Source organism: Mytilus californianus, unplaced genomic scaffold (assembly GCF_021869535.1).
Source record: "Mytilus californianus isolate M0D057914Y unplaced genomic scaffold, xbMytCali1.0.p SCAF_12, whole genome shotgun sequence".
NCBI lineage: Eukaryota > Metazoa > Mollusca > Bivalvia > Mytilida > Mytilidae > Mytilus > Mytilus californianus.
In genome coordinates this window covers 57,113,747-57,133,034 of record NW_026262604.1, presented here as the reverse complement: position 1 = coordinate 57,133,034, position 19,288 = coordinate 57,113,747, and the positions used below count along the sequence as shown (strand labels likewise).

The 19,288-nt window shown below is 33.0% G+C and overlaps 2 protein-coding genes and 1 pseudogene across 2 annotated transcripts in view; all 3 read right to left on the bottom strand.

Annotated features, from left to right (window-relative positions):
• The window catches only part of LOC127722059 (cytochrome P450 3A8-like), a 497,429-nt gene that overhangs the window by 57,196 nt on the left and 420,945 nt on the right, over positions 1–19,288 (bottom strand). The window lies entirely within an intron of this gene.
• Positions 1–19,288, bottom strand: part of LOC127721146 (complement C1q tumor necrosis factor-related protein 3-like) — a 101,148-nt pseudogene that overhangs the window by 38,461 nt on the left and 43,399 nt on the right.
• LOC127722071 (chelonianin-like) lies at positions 8,492–15,915 on the bottom strand. The gene is made up of 5 exons (XM_052228925.1): positions 15,835–15,915; positions 14,713–14,734; positions 14,177–14,344; positions 10,672–10,779; positions 8,492–8,688 (listed from the first exon to the last, which is right to left on the bottom strand). The coding sequence occupies exons 1-5, from the start codon at positions 15,895–15,897 to the stop codon at positions 8,507–8,509; spliced, it is 543 nt and encodes a 180-aa protein (XP_052084885.1). The 5' UTR covers positions 15,898–15,915; the 3' UTR covers positions 8,492–8,506.

Here is a 19,288-nt window from a genome sequence, read left to right as displayed (position 1 = left end):
TGATTGATATTTCAGTCTTAGATACATGATATTTTAATAAGCTGTTAATTTTAATGGCGTTCAACTAGCTGTCAGTACTTGCGATTACTATCAGATCTGTACTCTGTGTTTCTGCTGTTGTAAGTGATGTATGCGAACCCTGCCACGTCCGGGTTGTGTCTTTGTTAAATGTTGTTTTTTTTTGCATCGGTCTGATGAGTTAAAATAAAAATAAAAAGATGCGGTATAATTGCCAATTACACACTCTATCAGAGACCAAATGACATAGAAGTTAACAACTATAGGTCTACGTACGGCCGTTAACAATGACAACAATGAGCAAAACCCATACTGCTTAGTCATTTATAAAAGACACCGACATGATAAATGCAAAACAATTCAAACGAGAAAGCTAACTGCCAGATTTATGTAAAAAAAAACAATGAATGAAATACGAATATAATATACAGCAAGAAACGACAAAAGCCCTTTTTAACTGATTTTTATATTTTAAATTGTTCTTGTGTTGTGCTGTTATATCAATGTCTAATGTCAGGAGAGGGTTGGCGCCTTCAAACAAGTTTAACCCTGCCACATTCTAATTCAAACGAAAAAACTAACGGTCTAATTTATTAAATTCAATTTACGAAAATCAAATATGACAGAAGTGAACCAGAGCCTAACTGGTGTATCATCTAAGATATATTAATTCTTACAATTGAGAAGAGGGTATTTTCTTCCAGAGGAATGGGACGTTGACAATGGCAATGCCGAATTCGTTATTGATCCTAGTTTAAAGTCGTCCATATTCGTCAAACTGAATATAAAAAAGATCGAAAAATGAAAACAGACTTTCTAATTTCAGTTGTATCTTTAGTTTCAAGTTCATTTGATTGAATGTGATGAAAAGCATTTGAAAAAAAGTTAAATCACAAAAATACTGAACTCCGAGGAAATTTCAAAACGGAAAGTCTCTAATCAAATGGCAAAATCAAAAGCACAAACACATCAAACGAATGGACAACAACTGTCATATACCTGACTTGGTACAGGCATTTTCTCATGTAGAAAATGTTGGATTGCACCTGGTTTTATAACGCTAAACCTCTCACTTGTATGACAGTCGCATCAAATTCAATTATATTGACAACGATGCGTTGAAAATGTTTTGTATTGAAATTTCTTCATGCGAGTACAAAACAAGTCGTCCAGTGGTTTACGATTAGTACCTATTTTAATACCGACTGCTTGTTGAAATATCAATACACCAAACTCAACATATATGTCTTTGGTGTGTATGTTGTAGAAAATTAAGTGCTACTTTGCAAATCTAAATATTGCATGACCTAAAGCATGAAATGTGTATATACGTTTCCCATTTGTTATGAAAAACGCAGTTGACCACGAAAAAGAGGTAATGAAATTTTTAAATGTTTAGTCGAACATCTAGATTTGTAGAAAGATGTTTATTCGAACATTTTTATTTTTATGTAAATAGCATAGGAGAGAGATACATATTTTGATTTTATGAAAATGAATGATGTAGGTATATAATTTGGATGACAAGATTTGCTGTGAATTCCGTCTTTTTTTCTTGTGTTATCGACATAATGATTATTGCATTATGAAACTATGAGGCTTTGACTTGAAAAAAATATATAGCATTCACAACCTACAAATGCTTTTACAAAGGGTAAAAACATTTTGCTCATTCTACATGTTCTACTGTACATCGTAGTTTTAACGTACTTCTATATAAATTATCAAACAACCACTACGCAGATAATGTGTCCAGATTTTATTGATACGACTGAATTAACGTTTTACCGAAGTCCTTAACATCAACAAGAAGACGAGTGATTCTATCGGAGGAACCTGAGCTAACTCAAAGTTATTTTGAGTTAAGTTACTCAATATGCATTTTACTACTTTAAGCCATTTTCTTTAGTCTTCGTTTTGTCTATTTTTCTTATACCTCTGATATTTTATTGCCTCCTTTGATTCTTCTCTCTCTTTTTAGTATATCCATGATAATATTATGTTTACAAATATAGGATTGAAAACGAATTCATATTAACATTGGCAATTTCTCTAACACCCAAGACTGATCTTGTTATAAAACTATATATATTTATCCCCTATAAACCTATACAAAATTTGGATATGCCATGTGTAAAACGTTTTAAAAATGTTGTAGTCTGACAGTGCTGTTGTTGATTTCAATCCCCTTTGTGGTGTATGTCATTCAATCTTTAGTTTTTCTGTTTATATACGTATATGCGAACTTTTATTGTAGAGATGCCATAGTATTGGACAGAAATTTGCTTAACACGATATTTTGCTTTAGAGCTACTTGCTTCAAAAAAGCGGCATTTGTTTCTGTAGACAGATTCACCAATACTCTAAAAGCTAGCTAGGTTTTCATTAAAAATGTCCTTACTAAACAAAGGTTTAATAGAATCTGAAGCAGTTATAAACAAAACCCAATCGTCCTTAATTCTACCATAAGTTAACTAGATGTTCATTAGGTTAGATTATGTGATATATGTCGTGAAACCAAAGGAATGTACACATCGAATATATTGGAATCAGTTATAGTTAATGAGAAACAGACCATACCACGAAAACTGAACAAGAATAAATCGAACATAAAAATAATAGCAAGTTCCGGTTACATGTCAGCCACCCGTCTAGACCTCATGGGGAATATACAACCTAAACTTAGTTGAATTATCACTCAAATACTTTGAAACAAATCTAATCTCCAAAAATGATTATGAATCGATGGATTTTGAAATTGAGGTCAAGTTCAGGTGATATATGTTAGTACTAGACTATTTATGTAAACCTGAAGAATAATACATGTTCTCTAATTCTGTGGCAATTTAACCCTTTCCGTACCAATTGTATAAAAAACATTAATCAACGTATTGTTGCCGATGATCTTAAAAGATGAATAGATGAGTTTACGGATCATAACCTTTATCAGCTCACTGAATGAATCAAATTGTTCTAACCGGTGTTAATGAAATTCACAACCATGTGGAATGTAGAAGGCACTCGAAGGGATTTTCGTTTATCAAAAATGAAAATTTATTTGATAATCATTGGAGAAACAGATTAGATTCTTACATATCTTTATATAATGTACACTTTTAGAGGTACACAAAATAAAGTTGATCTATCATTTAAAGTTACTTAGAAACTGACCTCCTTGTTATCACGAAACTGTATAAGATTTTAACAGTAAAAATGAGGCCAAGGCTCAGCGACGTATGCCAGACTGATTGACTCAATAATATGGTCTTTAAACAAAATATCAATTTTAAGGTAACTAGTTTCTAAAAACGGAAATAAGCACGACAAATGAATGCAAATTTGACAAATATTTGAATCATCAAAAATGAAATTAAGGTTAAACGACATATGTCATATGTCAGACAGACTTTGAAGCATCTATGGACCAAACATGGGTAGTCTATGGCTTTCAACTCCTGACATATTTAGCTTTATCACAACTGTTTAACGCAGTCGCCACCGGGACAAATATCAATAACTTCTTATTGAGACATCTACTGTTTTGGTAATATGATGTTTTTTTTATGAATCTTCTAATATCCACTAGTGCAATATGATTGCAAGCTAAGTATAATACGTTCTGTATGAAATATGATGTTGCTATGCAATAAAACGAGTTGTTTTTTCTGTTCTTATAAGCAAATCTCTCAAAGGCATGCAATCTTTCTGAATTATAGTCCAACACGTTTCTCATTGTTATTTTACAATTTGATGTTGATGGCTCTTCTTTTGAAGTTACATAATAATACACTGACTGACGAAGCCTAGGCATTTGCATCGGTATAGATCGTATGAATTAGTAAATTGTTTTCAACCAATGAAATTACACGATTTCATGTTTCTGAAAAATGTGTGAAAACATCATGTCTTATTCTAGAAAAAAGTATATATGTATTAGTTTTAATCAGTGTTCAACTGGCTTTTAGTGGATTGTCCCAAGTAAAGAGTCTGCAATCCAGTGATTTTCGTTGTTGCCTTTGTTTGACTATTTTCTTTAGTTTTGTTGTTTTAAATTGATATTAACCAGGCTGTTGGCTTACTCCTTTTAATTGTTTTACATTTTACCTGTAAGATATGGGTATAACTGTTCATTGCTAAAGCCACACTGGCCTTACAGAATCAAAATAAAATAGTTTCAAAGGAGAAGAGTTTTGTTAATGTCAACGATCGACAGACGACAGATAAATTTAAGCAACAGTAGTATACCTCTGTTCAAAAGTCATAAATCGATTGAGAAAAAAAAACCCGGATTACAAACTAAAACCGAGGGAAACACATAACATCAACCGAGGGAAACAACGGAACAACAGAAACACTGAAGTGCAACAAAAATAAACACCAACATACATAGAAACGGACTATTTGACAGCAACTGCCATACCCCTGACTTGGTACAGGACATGTTAAGAATAAATTGTGGTTGTATGGCTAGCCAAACCTCCCGCTTATATGGCAATGTTAAAACATTTCGCTGAAATGACAACACTACGTGACAGGAATACAGTACAAAAAAACGCAAGAACACTCAGCACGGAGAAACGCATATATTTAATAAATAATATAATAGTACATTACAACATGTCAACCGCAGAATAATAACGGACATCTTCCTTCAACGACAGCACAGGACATCACAAACAGTGAAGTATGTTTGTGACGTAGATGAGAGACGGGAACAGGAGTGGCTAGATTAGCTCCATTGACACCTAGAACATTAGCATTAGTTGTCGCATATCATTTCTTATTTTTTTTCATCATTTCAGGAATGAGTATTGATTTTATTGCTACTGTTAAATGTATCTCATATACATCTCATTTTATCCCTATGAAAAAGATTTTCCAGGTGATGAGAAATCAAGCATTCCTTCACGCTAATGTCGTTTTATGTTCTTCATAGAAGATTCCTTTTATTTTGTGAAATTTATATTAGATTAAGGTTTAAGCGTCATGACATAACATGTGATGTAAAGACAAATATTAGTTTGGAATTTCTATGAATCTTGGTTATAAATATTCTTTATATACATAATATAGTTTTTAGAATCAGTATTAAACACAATGATTATGTTTCATTATATGCAAAAAAAAAAACAAAACACAACAAAACTAGCATATATATTTATAACCACTCCGTTTCCAAGAATATTCCGTGTTTCTCTCATATTACTAATAATATGTGACGTTAACACGCATCAATGATATTTGGGAAACACATGTTTGGTATGTTTTTGTTATTCAAATAAATAAGATATAGTAAAATTAACAAAACAACAAAACGTATTGAGAGAATAATATATTGTCCCATACATATATACATCGTACAACAAACCTGTAACATTAGTTTACACTCTTACATTCTTTGAGAGCAGTTTAAGTATTCTTCGTGTATTTAACCTTGTTGTCAGAGGCTTTCGGTTACGTGGATATTATTAGACTCTGATTTTATTTTCTCTCTTTAAAAGATGTACCTGGTTGAATGATACTTTGTCAAGTATTATACAGAAGTTGGCTTGAGAGAGATTTGTACTGTAATGTTAATTATCGATCAAACGTATGCCTAAAACATTTGATCATGGCATTCGTTATGTATTCATCTTGTGTCAGCTACAACTTAATGACGATTGATAACTAATGCTATGATCTAAAAAAAAAATGGTTAGAAGTATGAAAATGTTCAGGAAAATCGACGAATAATTTGAATAAAAGATTATATATACTCATGTAATGTTTGGAAGAATCGTGTTTATGTAGATAAATGTAAATGCAGAATATTAAACGTTTGTGAATTGATTTTCCTTCCGAAAACGCTAAGTAAATCATGAGCATTAAGATACGTCTAGAAAATCAAAGAAAATAGTGTAAAGGGCACAATTCCAAAATGTATTAGATTTATGAATAAAAGTACGTATACTGTAACTCGTGCGCACTTTTCCCCTAAATAACCTTCATAACGTTCGCTTTAAACAAGTTTTGAAAAAAAAAATATGTTTAAAGAACGTTAAAACGCACAAAATGACAGAAAAAAAACATAAAATAAATCAGCCAAAAATGTCAAAGTTCAACTTGATGTAGTTATATATAACCTTTTTTATTTTTGACAATTACAGAATTCTATCAACTTGATCAAAGCGAAACACATTTTAACAGTAATTAAATTAAATTATTGTATTTATTTATTTAAAAGGGTAGAGTAAAATGAGGCGATTTGTTGGGAATAGCATCTAGTATCTATTTACTATGAATTGAAGAAAAGATTGACACACTTTATAAAAACATATCTCCTGTGAAATAAATTCAGGTGAGTTGGCACTACCTCTTTGTTTCTTGAAGAGACGATGAAATGACTGGCCAAAGTTTTCTTTTGTCCCAGGCAAAAGAAACGCAAAATACTACAGTATATACAAAATCTTTGATTGATTTTGTTTAATTTATCAGCTTTTATAGACTCTCGGTCTATTTAATGCTTGCAAATTTTATATATTATATCAGTGGCGCAGCTTGGTCGTTTTTTTTTTATTCAGGCTAACACGTTGAGGCGGTTGGAGTCGAGACCTCAGCATGGTGTTTAGAATGCGGTTATAGATTTCGTAGCTTATTGAATTGATGGATTATATTTTGCTGTTCGCGGTGAGTTTTCCTATCGAAGATTGGTGGTTTTCTCCGGGCACTCCGGCTTCCTCAACCAATAAAAACTGGCCGCCACGAAATAGCCCAAAAGCGGTGCTTAAAATTGGCGTTAAAAACACCAAATTATCAAAAAATCAAATTTTGCTGTTCGCGCAGTGATGAATATTCAAGAAATTGTCAGGACGAAACAAATTTACAATAATCCAATAGAGTTGTTAAACTAGGATGAACATGATAAAAGGGCAGAACTTTCGAACGCAACTCGGAAACTTTGCCATGTATCAGGCTACAGTCTCCCGATAATTGGTTGAAAGGGTTCTTTAATGGTCAGAGTGTCACTTTAGATCTTCCTACACGATGCATCGCATTAAACGTTCCCGTTTCAACTGAATGTGACTTCGTATTTATACATCCTATACAAACAAACGAACTCCTCTCTGAAATATTGATTTTAGTTTTAGACGTTCATTCAATTCAATACCAAATTTCTATACTCCAGTGCATAATTGGGGTAATTTTATGTTGGGTAAAAATAAATGAACTCGGTGTTAACTTTTATTCCTTATTATATTTTTGAAGTTGTATAAAATTATAAATTGACAAAGAGGAGTTTTTATTCATTTTGTTCTCTCTCTCTTTTTAAAATTTTATTTTGTTTAGTTGGCTTTTTTATTGATTGTATTGGGTTTGTTTTGTTTTGTTTTGTTTTGTTTTGTTTGTTGTTTTGTTTTGTTTTGTTTTGTTTTGTTTTTTTTGTTTTGTTTTGTGGAATCTTTATCATAAAATTATGATATTGTCAAAAGTGCTTTAGATAAATACATTTGAATATAATAGCTTAGTTAAAAAAGTAGCATATCCATGCTGAAAGGAATATTTTTATCTACATTGGTCACTTCAACGATGAGACAACGTTGGACTAATCATTTAACCAGGTTAAAATGCGGAATACATGTGTCAAGTACAAAGTGGTCCAATGGTTGAAACCATCGTATAATCTTATACTAGTAGTCTACTCTATACTGAAGATATCTCTCTTCATTATTTCTACTTTTTCTAAGACAAAATCCAGTTAGGATGTTGTTTCACTGTCTCACTTGAAACTACGCCTCTGGTCTGTCTATTGTTGGAGATTATTCGTTGATCATGACTTCTTGATGTCTTTGTGGTTTTTATTTGTCGGTACGTTGTTGTATCTAACTTGTGCTCTAACTTAAACAGCACATCTCTATTGTTTGTGAAGTTGGGAAGTTTGAACAACAATTCGATATGCCGATATGGTACTACCTGTGATTATAATGGCACTGAATCGGAGAGAAGTTTCATATGCGACGGTTATCGATAGTATCAAGGAGTGCTGCAGACATCGAAACTATCGTTAGGAAACTTTAGCAGCTTCAGATTTCAGCTGACACCGACATTGCGATCTCAATATCGGTTTTTTAAACAAAAGAAGAAATAAAAAATACCAATGGGATAAACAAAACTCAAATAAAATAAGACAATATCATCGCTGAAAAGAAGAAAAAATAAGATGAACTAAAAAAAAATACCAAATTTTAAGGTCCCCCAGAAGAGTAAGCAGGTCCTGCTACATAAGTGGTACCCGTATAACATACAATGAGGTGTGTCATAAAGATTCCAGTTATCACTATGTACATATGTAACTATCAACCGATTCATGACTTTGAACGCTCAGCGATGATACTAGATCAGAATGTGGACTGAACACTCTTGACTACCATCTGTTTTCCATATATTAAATTGTTAACCATGATGTTGACATATTGGTTTACAATAAAGAAGAAGATTTGGAAATTATATTTTAATAAAGCCAGATCGGTGGTTTATAATTAGAATCGATACACCGTTTACTACAACCAAAAGTACAGCATCTTCCTCTTCTCGGACAGTCACGGTCCCTATCACATTCAGGATTTTTCTTTATAGGACATCCTATGTTTGACCTCGAATTTCTTGGACATCTCCCTTCTACAGGTGGTGACGCTGAAAAAAAAAACATGCCAGAATATACACGATGGAACATTCGTAATTACGTAGACCTAAAAAACGCGGCTCTAAGAAAATGTAGCCATTATTGTAATCATTGTATCGAAATACATATGTTCTTTTATATTCCAAGACAATAGTATTATTAATTAAGTGAAAACATATTGAGATTATGTTTCTCAACAGGGCAAAGGTATTCTGCACAGCATGCACCACCAGTTTGCTCAGAGCGAATGCCACATTTATACACACACGTTTCAACCATATAACTATAATGAGACCAAATGACACACTAAAAGTTCAAAACATTCATGTTTCAACCATATTACCGTAGTAAAGCCAAAGACACACTAAAACATACGCGTTTAAACCAACTTACCATAAATAATGAGGCATATGACACACTTTAACATACATGTTTCAATCATATAACATAATAAGAAAAGTGACACACTTAAACTTACAAGTGTCAACCATTTTGGCATTATGTGAACAAATGACACACTCAAATATATGCACGTTTCAATCATATTCTAGCAAATAATGAGGCGAACGACATCCTAAAACAAACACTTTTCAACCATATTACTATAAAGAGAGCGAATGACACATTAATACATACACGTTTCAACCATATTGTCATTATGAGAACAAATTACACACTAAAACATATAAATCTCAACCATATCACCATACATAATGAGGCGAATGACACACTTAAACATACGCGTTTCCACCATATTACCATACATAATGAGGCGAATGGCACACTTAAACATACGTGTGTCCACCATATTACCATACATAATGAGGCGAATGACACACTTAAACATACGCGTTTCCACCATATTACCATACATACTGAGGCGAATGACACACTTAAACACGCGTTTCCATCATATTACCATACACAATGAGGCGATTGACACACAATAACATACACGTTTCTACCATATTACCATAAAGAGGCGAATGACACACTATAACATACACGTTTCTACCATTTTACCATAATGAGGCGAATGACACACTATAACATACACGTTTCTACCATTTTACCATAATGAGGCGATTAACACACTATAACATACACGTTTCCACCATATTACCATAATGAGGCGAATAACACACTATAACATACATGTTTCAACCATATTACCATAAATAATGAGGCGAATGATACACTAAAATATACGTGTTTCCACCATATTACCATAAATAATGAGAATGACACACTAAACATACACGTAGGAACTGAATTACCATAAAAAGAACAAATAACACACTACAAAATACACGTTTCAATATAGAAATAAGGAGATGTGGTTGGTTGCGAATGAGATAACTATCCACCAAAGTTCAAATGAAGTGGTTTTTAGCAATTATAGGCATCCGTACGGTTTTCATCAATGAGAAAAACCCACACCGAACAGTCGGCTATAAATGGTCCCGACATGAAAAATATGAAACATTTCAAGTGAGAAAACCAGCGGTCTAATTTATAACATAAAAGGTTTACGAAAAGTAAATAATGCAGACATGAACCAACGACAACCACTGAACTACAGGCTCCTGACTACTTAGGATAGGCACATAAAGAATGTGGCGGGTGTTAAACATGTTTGTGAGCGTTCAACCCTCCCCTAACCTGGGACAGTGGTGTAACAGCACAACATAAGAACAAACTATAAAAATAAGTTAAAAAAGGCTTAACTCATCAGATTGATACAAAGCCATATTACATTATGAGAAAAAATGACACAATTAAACATACACGTTTCAACCAAATTACCATAGAACCAAAATGAGAAGATGTTTCTAAGCTGGTTTGCGTGTCCCTCGTGTCTTAAATTTACGATATTTTGCTAATTTCGGGTAACTGGTGTCATTTCTAGGAGAACTTACGATGAAAACATTCGTGCATCAAAGTAGTTTTTGTATCGAATTTTTTATAACTATAACTTTACATATATTACTTACATCTACATCGGCATGTTGGACATCCACGTGTGTCCATAACGTTTCCATTTATACAGAAGATCTTACAAACTGGTCCACAGTCAATAGGACGAATCGGGTCTACTATATCTGTAATTATACATTATGTTGTTTTTTTTTCTAAATTTGTTAAGGTATTGTGCGTTTGGGTAAGGTTGATTACAATATTACAATTATAACAAAGGAATGTTGAAATAAGGGACATCATTCCCGACAACTAAATATATACGGTATATAACAAAACAATTGGGATGATTACGTGTTTCTGATCAAAGAGGTGCGCCCTCTATACTACATGAACCCGCCTTTTTGCTCTGACGTCGCCCGACCAGCCCATAAAGCAGGTAATTTTGTAGGCAAAAAAACTCCTGAAAGATACCAGGTTTACTTGTTGACTGTTTGATATATTCTGGGGTTGGAGGATTTTATTTGATTTATTATCTATTTTTATCTGTTGCTGCACATGCTAATTTTATTTCAGCGGCTTTTCATTTTGTGTTGATAATTTTATTTTTTTCATTTCAATGCTTAAAAAGTATTCTACATAGGGACATTATGTTAAACGATATACATCCGCTCAAAGATCTTTTTTAAATTTGTACATTTCCTGCATTTTGTGTAGCAGAATTTTCATTTTCATCCTGTCTTGAAAAAAATATTCATTTTCAAAATCATCCTCCCCAGAAAACGAAAATGTCACTCCTTATAATATTGTAAGCCAGACGCGCCTTCCGTCTACAAAAAGACTCATCTGTGATATGGAAAAAAAAGTTAAAAGGTCAAATGCAGTACGAAGTTGAAAAGCATTGAGGACCAAACATTCTGCACGTGTATGCAAAATACAGATAAGTTAAACTATTCCTGTGATAGAAAATCGTAAGTTTTTCGAACAATTCAAAGTTTTGTGAACAATTCATTTATTGATATGACCATATTGCAATTTTACAATAACCAGTCCATTCAATGTGTAAGGGTGCTTGCAAACAGGTAACATATTTCTTATTTATTTATTGTATACTGCATATGAATAATATTTTTAAATGTACATTGGACGAAATTTGAAATAGAACATGTATGTTACGATTTAACTATAGAGATCGATGAAAAAGGTGTGAAATGTATTTTTCAGAATTCCAGGAAATATGAATTTTTATATTTTTGAAAGATAACCATGATAACAGATGTAACAGTTCCATGTATATTGATTTCCTTACTGTTTGTGTAACAATCGATATATAGGATGTATTAAATAATTTGCGTTGTATTTTACAGCCTTTTTCACCTGTTTAAAAGTTTATTCATGAACAAATGTATTCAATTTATGTGTTAACGAATCTTAATAAATTGTGACGAAACATTTATCTATTAATTTTTAAATCCATTTCAATCTGTACTTTTTTCCGACAACATCAGTATATCTAAGATCACACTTATAAGGAAGATGTGGTATGACTGTCTATGAGATAAATTTCCACCAAAGGCCAAATAACGTAAAAGTTGGCACTTATTATAGGTAACCGTACGGCCTTCAACAATGAGCAAATCCGATACCACAAAGCAATTTGTGTACATTTGTCGTTTTGGTTAGTCTTAGTTTTCCATGTTGTGTTTTGAATGCTGTTGGATTTTTTTGTTCTCTCCTTGTGTTGTCAGCCTATTTTTCGACTTGTGAGTTTGAATTCCCTTTTGTATCTTTTGTCTCTCCCTTTTCATTCATTTGAAAATAATGATATGTGGTATAATTCAGAAATTGCCAAAGATGTTATCAATGACAGATCACTATGCGATTTTTTGTGTGTATCATTTTGTATCCAATGCAGTAGTTTAATTTTGCAGAATATTTTGGTCTATGGTGAGAATTAGCCGTGTTTACGTCTTAATGTTTGTATATATATAGATTCGTCCACTACATCGAGTATGATACGATATATTACCACTCGAAACAGTAATAATTTTAATTTTTAAAATTTAACTGTCGAGAGTGGATAAATATCGCATTGCACGAGATTTGGTGGAGGAATCTGTTTCTCAAATGATTTTTAGACGATATGCAGACAATCTTAATAATCTTTCTTTTCGAACGACCTTTAAAAAGATGTGTTCTTTCTACGCGACGTCATCAGGCATGGTCGCCTTTTTTCATGACGTCACAATAGGAATTTCAGAGGAAAGCAAGAAAATTTTACTTGATAATCGAATTTTGACCAATGAAGAACTGACATCAAACAAACCACACGTTGATTAAATAAAAACAATCAACAGGTCAGGAAAAGGAAAAATCGAGTAAGAATAAAAGAAAAGAAAATGGCTGAGTATCAACTTATAAATATTATGAGATAAGGAGTCTGATTTCATTTTAATGTTTATGGTGACAAGTCAAATAAACTTCAAAATGAGGTTGAATACACTTGTTGTTTGAATATAGAGGAGAGCAGTACATTAGAAAACCTACAAAGCCTTATCATAACTAGGGAATGTGAGTCACTTGACCCGCAATTTTGCGACGCTTGAAATATTGACGCAATCCAACAATACGTAATAACACATGGCTGAGAGGGTGACCGAGTAGACTGTTACCCCGAGAAGTCATGATCAACCAATGCGATGCCAAGGTTGACAATATTCTTTTACGAGAGATTAAAATCAACTTTATATCACCCTTTTGGCTGTCATGTGTTATTTGATTTATTATACTGAATGTTCTGTTATAATTGTCTTTTAAATTTTAAATGGAAAGTAATAAATAATGACGTCATGTACATAACAACCGTCCGTATTAAATGGCACCGTAATTGAATATCAGCTATGTGATAGATAAGAATGTCTACCTCGTATAAGCCCTGTCATTTCAACGTAAAGTATAAAAACTACTTTTGCCTTATGGCGTTAGAAAAAGTCGTGTGTAAAGTCAATATTAAATGGGGTCGTCTATGTTGTATTGTAGTGGCGTTCAAATGGTGATGAATCATATAGTTATTCAAATACGCATGTCCGATTGCTGTGATCTCCATAAAGTGCTGCATGCGTGTGTCGTATAATGTTTGTTTCATTTAATGTTGCCTTTAGGTTTTATTCTCATATTTTATACAATTTCAATTTCTTACAAAAACAAAAAAAATTGAGAACAGTTATGATTGCATTTTTCACTCGTTCATTGTTTTGGGGAACTCCAAGGATTTACCGTGCAGTCAAAGTTTTTAAAAAAAAAATTCATTGGGAAAGTAAAGAAGTGTAGTGACCTTCAAGTTTATGTGATGAATAATTTATCATTTTCCTTACCAATATCCTTTATTTTCGGATTATCTATGGTAATGTGTGATGAAATGACCTCTATGTCATTGGCTATCTGTCTTTAGCTGTTACTTTCATATCTAATGTATTACTTATATTTTATACGATTGGTCGTCTCATTAACAGCGACTATATTTTCCTTGTTTCAAATTTACAACTTTATAGATAATAAAACTAATACAAACAATATAAATACCTTTGTTTACACAAGTCCTTTTACATTCTCTAATTGATTTGAAATTATTTCCATTTCCACGACATCCGCCATAGATAAAACTCTCACAATTTCCTGTGTTTGCATCATAAAAATACCGTCGAAAAGCTGCTCTGCAGAACCCAGTCTTTTTTGGAAGATAACAAGGATCTGAAAATATATTTTGTATATTTAAAAAAGGAACTATTGCATATAGTTTTCAATTTCTGGAATGATGGATTTTTTGGTAGTAATGTTATGGTTGAAAATAAAAGAAGAGGTGATGTATACACCGATGAGACATCAACCAAACAACAAAAACATTCAGAGGTTAAGATATGACATACATGTATAAACCCCCTGATTTTTTTACTGAACATAACAAAGTTGTTTTAATATGTACCAAATATTAACTGTTTCTTTATGTCTTCATTTCATATAGATAACTAGTTTGCAGCTTTATAGAATACAAAATATTGCAAAGGTTAAAAAAAAACTAACTTGTAAGTTTGAATGGTGAACAAAGGAAATGCACTTACCCCGAACAGGTTCAGAGCGACCCTAAAGTAAAAAAAGAAAACAATTAGTTAATAAGTTATACTGTTTAAGATTATACATGGTGGATTAAATTGATATTTTTGTGTATGTAAACATGTACAGTCAGGCTAACTAGACCTTTTGTTTTGTTTGAATTTGTTTTGTGCGTTTAAAAGGGATAATATATACAATAGTTTTATTTACAAACCACTCCCCCTCCAAACAAAAATTTCTATTCGGCGAACAGTTTTTATGACCGTCGAGTCCGATCTTGGGGCATGGGGCCGACACCCCCCCTTTTTTTATGGAGCTTAATATATTATACATTTTAAATTTTCACTCCAAACGTTGGCTTCTCAGCCGCCAGCCCCTTTTCAGAATCCGCACCTGAGGATTTTACAGCTTAACAATATTACATTACTAACATTAGAATGTAAATAAACAAAATACCTAATTGATCTCCAGTAATTTTCAAATGCACATATAAGTGTACGGTAAACTTCCAAATTAAACAAAGCCAAAACGGTTAGGTCATTATTTATTGCAGTTTTGGTGATGAAAGGAATATTCCAAATAAACATCTTTGTATGTTTTTTTTTTTCTTCTTCATACGATAGCAAAGAAATTTTCCATTTCATTAAATGCCTAGCCATTTTTTTCTCACGACTTTATAATCCAAAAATTTTGATAAAACTTTGGAATGCAAAACCCTCCTTTTTTAACGATCAATGCATTTGAATGAGGGCATATAGTTAGAACCCCCCCCCCCCCTTTTTTATAAATGGGTGGATCCGCCCCTGCTATTCATTTATGCCGAGGACAATGTTGATAAATTCTTGCCATCTTACATGTATTGAAGAAAAGAGAGTTAGATTTAAGAAATGAAAATTTTGTTTTTTGTTTTTAGTAAATGGTACATATTTGTACTGTTTATTTATTTTATTTACTAGTAATCCGATTGCTTTGATTTAAATATTAATACATATCTTATGTCTTTAAAACAAAAACAGAATCCAAGTACACATTAATTATTTACTCCAAAATTTCAAAATCGCATTTTAAGCACATTGCGTATTATGTGTACCCCTTTTTTTTCTGTTAGTATAATATGTGTGTTTACATACCTCTATGTCGTATATTTGTAGAACAACAATGTGTAGAATGAAATAAACAAAGTATTGTAACATGTTGATACGTGTAGTAACTTTACCTGTTGTGTTTTATCGCTAGGTTTATATAGGTTGTCATCTTTTTATAAAACGCGTATATTATCATAAATATGGAATGAACATTCTTGTATGATGTAAGATGGTTTTGGTCATCTTCCAAGGGAATTTTGTTTTATATTCCCTCAAAAAAGAAATCAATTATTTAGAAAACACAAATATTATTAAACGTACATGATTAATTACTAATTAACGTATATTAGGATGGAGTCTGATGAGTTGCAAAAGAAATAATTGTAAAAAAGGGTGATCGATAGTAAAATAAGTCAAATTGAGCTAATAAAAAAAAGGGAAACTGTACGTTTTAAGACACACAATTAAAAGTTAAATACATTGTACGTTGATTGGAGGTATAATTGTGTTAAATATTCAGGTGAGAAGTCAATTTACTTCAAAATTAAAGTAAGCAGGTACAAAGAATAGCTCTAGATGACATTTTGAGTTGACATAGCAATAGAGTAAGTTACATCCTTCGTTTCATATCCATTTGGAACTTTTTGATGAAAACTTGCGTCGTTATAAAAAATGATGAAATCCAGATCTTTTAAACGTTTAGAAAATTATAAATGTTAGATATGAGTTTTTTATGGTACTGTAACCACTGTGTCTAAACTACACCTGCAAAAAAATGTTTGGACTCGATACCAGGCTTTAGCTAGCGAATAATAACTAGCGAACAATAAGCCAGCGAACAATAAGGCGATATATCTAAAAACCCTAAAAATTGCAAAAGACAGCAGCGGCTGTTCAAAAAAAAAAAATTTTAAATGGCAGAAATTCTTCCGAGAAACTGCAATTTACATCTCTATCATGAAATAGGATTTACCACATCTGTTAATAAAACAAGCCACACCCCTTTTCAGGGTAAAATTCAGTACCACAGTAAATCTGCACCTGTCAACGGATTGGTTGTAGGTGTTAGACCACCAATGCACCCATTTCAATTTAGAACGTATGTAAAAGTAGTCCTTCCCTGCAAAAAAATAGCACCTATGTTGTCTTTGTTTAATTGAACTAACAAACAAATTTGCATAAATGAAACTTTTGGTAACAAAAAAAATATATAGACCATTTTGAGCCAAAATTTACTATGTTCAAAATTCTGAAACTAGGGCTCGAAATTTGAAAAATTTGGAAAAAACCCAGGGTTGGCCTATTCCATGGCTTCTAGAGAAAAATAGTGAGGGGTGTCACGGGGTAAGGCTATATAGGTATTTTAAAGGAGAAACATGCGCATCGTTTGCGCAAGGTTTCGAGTGGCGCTATGTTCAAAAATCTGAAACTAGGGCTCGAAATTTGAAAAATTTAGAAAAAAACCGGGGGGTTGACCTATTTCATGGTTTCTAGGGAAAAATGATGAGGGGTGGCAAGGGGTATGACTATATAGTCCTTGTAGAAGAAAAACAGGCGCATCGTTTGCGCAAGGTTTCGACAAAAATTGGAAAAAAACCGGGGGTTTGGCCTATTCCATGGCTTCTAGAGAAAAATAATGAGGGGTGTCACTGGGTATGACTATAGGCGCATCGTTTGCGTAAGCTTTCGAGTGGCACTATGTTCAAAAATCTGAAACAAGGGCTCGAAATTCGAAAAATTTGGAAAAAAACCTGGGGTTTGGCCTATTCCATGGCTTATAGAGAAAAATAATGAGGGGTGTCACGGGTGTATGGCTATTGGGGTCCTGTAGAGGAGAAACAGGCGCATCGTTTGCGTAAGGTTTCGAGTGGCGTTATGTTCAAAAATCTGAAACTAGGGCTCGAAACTCGAAAAATTTGGAAAAAACCTCGGGTTTGGCTTATTCCATGGCTTCTAGAGAAAAATAATGAGGAGTGTCACGGGGTATGGCTATAAGGGTCTTGTAGAGGAGAAACAGGCGCATAGTTTGCGCAAGATTTCGATTCGCGCTATGTTCAAAAAGATCAACAAAAATTTGAATTAACAAAAAGCTTTATAAATTTCGAGTCCTAGTTTCAGATTTTTTACCATAGCGCGAATCGAAATTTTGCGCAAAAAGCTTTTGGTGTTTTGACCCTATGGACCACTGGTTCTTCAATATTTAAAAAAAATTTGAAACCCTGTCCATGTTATAGTTTATGTCTAGTTGATAGTAGTTGAAGGAGGTACACCAGACAGATGCAGTGAAATAGTGAGCTTGCTGAAATATACAAATAAAATTGTAATGCCTCTTATGTTTACATCTTTAAAATACACACACATATATATGGACAGATATGCACATATCAACATTGTAATGCTGCTTAGTTTCATTGGTAATGTATTTTAGCCATCAATGACAATAATGTCCAATGAAAGAGTTGTTGGAATGGTTTTTTGAAGCTTGATACTATTACTAAAAAATACAAATTCTAGCAACCACATTCCTTCAAGACATGGCTGTGTATTTCTACACCCCTAATTACAACTGAACGGTCACAAATATAAAAAGATGATTGCCAATGAGACAATTTTCTACCAGAGATCAAATGTGGTAGGTTTAAGCAACATTAGGTCCGTATACTGTCTTCAACATTGACAAAAACCCATACCGTACGTATAGTAAGTTACCAAGGCCCAAAAATTACAAAATGTAAAACAAATCAAATGAAAAAATTGAAGAAACCAACAATAAACGAAAAACAAATATGACAGACAGCGACCGTGATTGATAAACTGTCGTAATGCGGAGTCTAGGATTCCCAACTGTATATGCGAGTCAACCCTCGGGTTGTATTCACCAACAGTGAATCAGGTAGATTCTGCAAAATGGTAGGTCCGGAATTGAGAAAAATTGTGGATGCCATTGGAAAAAATGCGTATTGAAGACAGACAGAAATGTTCTGCAACAGTTCCCGACACCAATCCCCCACAAAGGATTGTTATTCAAACCAAAGTATGCATGTCATCATACCTTACTATGCTGGAAACTGGTTTTTGATCAAACTACAATAACTGACAGAATCATAATTACCTCTCAAAACGCAATAGTTTTAGGGGACGGCCATTTGATTTTCAGGGCAGAGGGAGAGACAGTTTAATTTTGAAAATGAATATCCTGACCTTGGAAGAACCTGAAAATAAATAATCTTGCACCAGACAGGATCATAATGAATATTCTGCAATACGAAATTTTGAAAATAGTTTTGTACAAATGTAAAAATAAATTGTCAAACGGCAAAACGAAAAAAAATTAAGATCGCGCAGCAACAGATGGAAATGACTATTTAATCTGCAAACAATCCCTCTCCCCTCTCCAAACCGAATATCGAATGGTCGTGCCCAAATACACATGATACAGATTCGGTGGTATTTTAGTTTAGGATCAGCTGAATGTGTTGTACTTGTAAACGTTAGGGGT